The sequence below is a fragment of the Paramisgurnus dabryanus genome, chromosome 6 (genome assembly GCF_030506205.2).
Source record: "Paramisgurnus dabryanus chromosome 6, PD_genome_1.1, whole genome shotgun sequence".
In the NCBI taxonomy this organism is placed as follows: Eukaryota; Metazoa; Chordata; class Actinopteri; order Cypriniformes; family Cobitidae; genus Paramisgurnus; species Paramisgurnus dabryanus.
This window is the reverse complement of record NC_133342.1, coordinates 33,580,763-33,587,063: the sequence shown is the minus strand read 5'-3', so window position 1 is coordinate 33,587,063 and position 6,301 is coordinate 33,580,763. Positions and strand designations below refer to the sequence as shown.

The 6,301-nt window shown below is 36.1% G+C and overlaps 1 gene segment (V, D, J or C); it reads left to right on the top strand.

Annotated features, from left to right (window-relative positions):
• Nucleotides 1-679: 679 nt before the first annotated feature.
• Nucleotides 680-1,175, top strand: LOC141282360 (T cell receptor alpha variable 14/delta variable 4-like). The segment is given in 2 exon segments: nt 680-728; nt 829-1,175. Coding segments are annotated over 2 exon segments (396 nt in total).
• The last annotated feature ends 5,126 nt before the right edge of the window (nt 1,176-6,301 follow it).

Genomic DNA, 6,301 nt, shown 5'->3' with positions numbered 1-6,301 from the left:
CGACATGCTACAGGAAAAGTTTTACAAAAGTCTGAAGCTGTTGATCCTCGATTAATTGGAAAACTAAATGAGAAGAAAACCCAAGTGATTCTGGATATCTCTTCTGCTCGACTAACAGACTCTGTAATGTATTACTGTGCCATGGAGCCCACAGTGACAAGAAACTGAAGTACACTGTACAAAAACTCAAACAAAGTTACAGTAACAAAAGCAACAGACACAACACAACATAACATCAGTGATTCTTCAATTCCAGTGGAATGCACTGACTGATGAAATGAACACTTCAAATACACTGTAAGTCACTATGAATATAAAAGTTATAGTAGAGAGATTCCTTCACTATAAGTAGGCTGACAGCAGATGTAGTCTTCATTAAATGAGTTAGATTGTGATCTGCTGAATGCTAATAAGTAGCACATTGAAGCAGCCTGCTCAGTTTAATTTTTCTTATTTTTATATAATGTATAAAATGAAATGAGCAATACATACTGTGTAAGTTATTCTTGTTATGTATTGATTATTAATAATCTTTGACACTGTATGTATGATATTTGTCAGAGGGCTGTGAAGAGGCGGAGCTTGACATAGGTCTAAAAAATCAATGTAAAACACAGACTAACATCACAGATCAGTGAGGTGAGCAGCAGATGTCTCTTCTGACCTCTTTTACTCCCTTATGACTGCAATGTTGACGTTTATGTTTATATTACTGACTGTAACTGGAGGTAAAATCTTACATTTGTCATCACATCACAACAATGTAATTTGAATAAACTTGAACTATACTAAATCTATAATCTAACTCTTTTTTTTTGTGTAATGCAGGAAACATGGCCACAGATGTCATCACACCATACAGAGATGCAGTATTTGTCAGTGAATCTGAGAGTGTGACACTGTCTTGTAACTACACTGGATCTGTTGATAGTCTTCATTGGTATCGACAATTTTCAGCTTCACCTCCAGAATTCCTCATATTGGATTACTATGGATCAATAAGAGAAGCTGATCCTCCAGTTTCAGGAATCTCCATCAAACACAGAAAAGCTGACAGTAGTGTGGATCTGAAGATCTCATCTGTTAAAGTCACAGACTCAGCTCTTTATTATTGTGCACTGACGCCCACAGTGACAGAAAACACAACCACACTGTACAAAAACCTGACTGACTGAGCTGTAATACAAGAAATTGTCTCAAATGTTCAATGTGTCAAATGTGAAATAGCTGATCTGAGCATCTTTTCTGAAAACCATGTGCAGAGTTTGACCATAAATTATGTTGTCTATTTTTTGTATTCAAGACACCGATGTACAATATGCATGGTTGTTAATGTTGCATCAGTTATTGTATAAATATAATTGTTTTATTTTGTATTTAACTAATTTAAATCTAACCTGGTAATCTTACAACTTTACAATCTTACAGGTTAATACACCTCTCATTTCAATATGAATGCAGATATATACAAATATATAATAATTACTTTACAGTATTGTCATTGTTACCAACCAGTGGACAACAATATTTTTTTCAGTGATAGTTTCTGCTCTCACACCAGACAAAGAAGAGATTTCTGCTGAAGAGGGTTCAAATGCTACTTTATCTTACAGTTATTCCTCTGGGACCAGTTGTTCAAAGGTAAGATGATCGGATTTTGGTTATCGGATTGGATCAAATCTTGAAAATGGGTTGTTCCAAAGGGAAAGAAGGAATCTGAAATCAGATTAGATCACAGAATCCAATCCTAGTTTTAATCAGGATCAAACCTTCAGTTTGTGTTGTTCAAAACTTGTCAGTATTTGGATAACTTTGATCCAAAAAAAAACCTGGATTATCCTGATCCCAACAGGGGGTAGGATTTAAAGGTGGTTTTTAGGAGGGAAATGTAGAAAAACTTTAAAATTGGTCAAATAATACATTTGCTTTATTTAGTGTATATACTCGTATTTATATTTTGCACTTGACTTGTGTAACCATTGTAAAAGTGATAAAGTAGATATAGTAGACATAGGATACAAATTAAGCTATTCGGATAAGTAAAAATAATTTAATATGAAATAATCCCCCAAACAGATTTCAATAAAAAAAATGTATAAAATTTTTCTGTCATTCATCACAGTATATTAATTTCAAAGAAACAATCATCAGAGATGAGCCTGTCAAAATTAATGTCTAATAATTGCAGCCCTTACTATACGTCCACTCTGTCCCTATACTGTCCCTCATTCTGACAGAATTCAATTGAAACGGCTCAGGTGCATCATAAACATCATCACAGAGAGGGACATTGCACCTGGTAGCGATGTTATGCAGGACAATACACGCTAGTATTATGTTGCATGCTCCCCGTGGTTCCACTCGCAAGTAGTTAAGGCATGCAAAGTGTCTCTTCAAAACTCCACTGAACACTCATTTGCACATCTTGTTTTCAATGAGCAGTGTTGAAGCGTGCCTGCGCTGGTGTGGTTGTTGCAAGAAAAGGAGTCATCAGCCATGGTAGGAGTGGATAGGCACTGTCTCCTAATATTATCCGGTCGGTTGGTTTTGAGCTCTCTGTATAAAGCACTCTCTCTCAGGATATGTGCATCATGAACAGACCCAGGCCACTTCAGGACACAGTTTGTGATGATGAGGTCAGCATCACCCACAAGTTGGATGTTGATGCTGCACCTCCCCTTTCAGTTGATGTACTCCCAATCCCTCTCATATGCTTGGATATGCACATGAGTGCAGAGGTAACATTCATTCTGGATCTCAGCCCTATTATTGAAATACAACCTGGACCCTCACTGGTAGAGCCAACAGTCACAGGCCTCAAAAAAAAAAAAAAAAAAAAAAAAAACGAGAACAAGGAAAAAAAAAGACACTTGAAGCATCCTTTGCCGAAAAATAATGATGATGCCTATGAATTACTTCTAAAACGAGAGACTGAAAGAGCAGAAGCACAGATACTCCTGGCAGAGGAACAAATTAAGCTGACCAAACTGCATCAAACCAAAGCAAAACTGCAGATCCGCCTCCTAAAAGCAGGGCTTGGAAATGCTGGTGTCTCCTCCTCAGATAAAAAAACTCCCTGAACATTCTTTATTTTGTTAACTATTGGACATTTAGCCATTGTATTTGTTTAAGAAGAAAATATCCACAATGTATTTGTTAATGTATATTTGTTTTGTATTTTATGTGACTCAGATGAGGGGTCATAAAATAAATTATGAATTGAAGTGGATGTTTATGTTATTTTGTGTTTTGTCTCAAAATAAAAACTCTTACAGTGACCCCTCTGTTATTTACATAGCTGGTAGCACATGTTGTGATATGTTGTCCCATGATGTTTGTGTGTCCCAAATATGCAGCAGATATTTTTTGTCCAAAGTTTCTAAAACTCCTCAATGAGATACTGCTGTGAAAGTGCTGGATCTCAAATACGTTATTGACAGAAAATTAACTTTTGATTAGTAAATAAATTGGGTGATGATCTTTACCATTATATACCCACCACCACAGATAACACTATTAACTTTAAATGTTCATAAGGAATGTGGAATATTAGCACAAAGTTATCAAACAGTCAAGGGTCAAGAGTCCAACTACAACAAACACTAATCACAATAACGGTGACTTAAAATGAAAGAAAACATCAACATCTAAACCTAATAAGTGAATTGTGTTTTCTACAGCAATATATTTACTGAACATTCAGAAATAATGTTTTATAAAATAATAAAATGCAATGTTGTTTACATAACAATCAAACAAGTCAATTTAATAAACAGTTGTTGTTTTTAACATTGTGTGAACCTTAAAACATGACATTGTCATAACGTCTAAAATGGTAAAATGTAACATTCCTCTAACGTTCAGACAACACAAAAAAGTTCTTAGAATAACAAGAAAACTGGACACTTTTTACGTTGGCAGAATGTTTTTGGAACGTTGGGAACGTTCTTAGAACTTTTTTCTGTAAGCTGGGCATGCGTTTACATCAAACACAATCCTGTCGCTTAGGCACGGATTGGATAATTGGGAGCACCAGGAGAAGTCCCGGTTGGCCGGTCTGTCTTATTTTGGGCGTGAGGGCCAGTGTTTTCATGCCTCCGGGTTAAAGGTTGCTGTCTCTTGGTTGCCTGAACTCACAGTCCCACTCGTGTTATCCAAGGCTGGATGTCCTCACCTCTTTATGCCCAAGTTGATTGTTTCCTGGATCCCAAACAATTATTTGAAAAAATGCCTGCATTAGGTCCATTAACGTGGAGTTTCTGCATGTTCTCCCTGTGTCAGCGTGGGTTTACTCCAGGTACTCCGGTTTCCTCCCACAGGCCAAAAACACGCAAGTTAGGCAAATTGGAGATACCAAATTGTCCCTCCCCCAACTTGTGTAAAAATCAGCTTGTCTGAATAAACTTGTGTATAGATTACCTGGTTCTCGCCATGAATATAGCCATAGATGCTGGAATGGCGTTTAGAAATAAAGGAAGAAGAAGAAGGTCCATTAACATCTAAGACGCATGAAAGAGCAGGACGTGCAATTTCCTCTGCTTTTCACAGCTTTTGCCATCTGCCTCTGCTGTCACTAAACAATAAACAACCTTACAGAGGTGACAGACTTATGATAATATTAAAACAGATAGCAGATTACACAACATACACAATTTTATCAAGGCTGCACACAACAACACAGATTTACAAAACATAATTTACATGTGTGTATACAAAATCAGACACAATTTACACAGCAATACAATACAACAGGACCGGTGCTTCGCAATAGTGGTCCTCGAGGACCCCCTCCCAGAATGTTTTAGATGTCCCCTTATTCAACACACCTCATTTAACTTATCAGCTTTTAGGGAGACATGTTTACCAATTTGAAAGGAGGCTAATAAGTTGATTCAGGTGTTTTAAATAAGGAGACATATAAAACTTTCTGGGAAGGGGTCCTCGAGGACCAAGATTGGGAAGCACTGCACTAGAGTATTGATGTTGTTGATAGTTCACAGTCAGTGTGTTGTGATGGAGAATATAATTTATGACATACGTGTAATATTTAAAAAGTGTGGGGCTAACGTAATGATCATGAGGGATGAGGAGTTAAGAAGTCTGATTCGGGGAAAAGCTGACATGAAGTTTATGGTTCAATACAAAATACATGAATTTGCCACAGGGGGGCAACCTTCTTATAAACTGTATTATGTGTGACCCTAAAAAGTACACATTCTTAGTAAGGATTTGTAATGAGCTAGACTATAGACAAAGACACATTTGAAGGAGCACTACAGACAGAGGTATATTTGTAGGTTTCTCAGTCATGGTTAAATTGGTGATTATTACTCTGATCTTTACAACACATAAATTTGGTAAGAACATTCATTGTTTACAATTTAATATTTGTTTTAGTTACTTAATAAATGTTAATGATTATTTTTTTAATATATTTCTATAGTGTGTTGGGCTAAAGACAGTGTTGAACAGCCTAAAACACAAATGACTGCAAATGAAGGAGATCCGATCACTTTAATGTGTAGTTATTCTACCACTGATACACAAGCATATCTCTTCTGGTACAAACATCTACCAAACACAGCACCAACATTCATGTTGAGCAAATATTCATTTGGTGGAAAATCAACTGAGGAGGATTTAAAGGAGAGATTTTCAGCAACACTGGATTCTAAATTGAATTCAGTTTCTCTGATAATTCAGAATCTTCATGTGTCTGACTCTGCTGTGTATTACTGTGCTCTGCAGCCCACTGTGACTAAAACACATTCAACACTCATACAATAACCTTGTCTGAGTATATTCATAAATCTATAAACCTTGAATTTCTAACATTAAACAAGCAGTGTCTCTCATACACCAAAGGAGAAGGAAACCCAGTTTAAAAATTTTATTTACTGATTTAAATTCAGTGCCAACATGTACTTTATGCGTCACATTTATACAGTTTGTCCACATTTTCACTAAATATCATATTACCCTGGAAACAGGGTAATCATTATGTGTGTCATTATGTGGAGCATGTCAGTTATAAAAATGTTATAAAATAATGTCATATAATCCCTAAAAGAAGTTGTATTTTGTTGTTTGTATTACTAAATATCACAAATTATTTTAAAAGTCTTAAATTAACTCAAGAAAAACTCAACACATACAACATCTACAACATCACCACTAGGGGGAAGCATCGCTTAAATTTAGACGTGAGGCTGCAACATTGCTGAAAATTTCAAGAGATAAACAGAGACTCACATCAGATCATATAAGCTCTCACTCTCTGTGTGTTTTACTCACATCAACA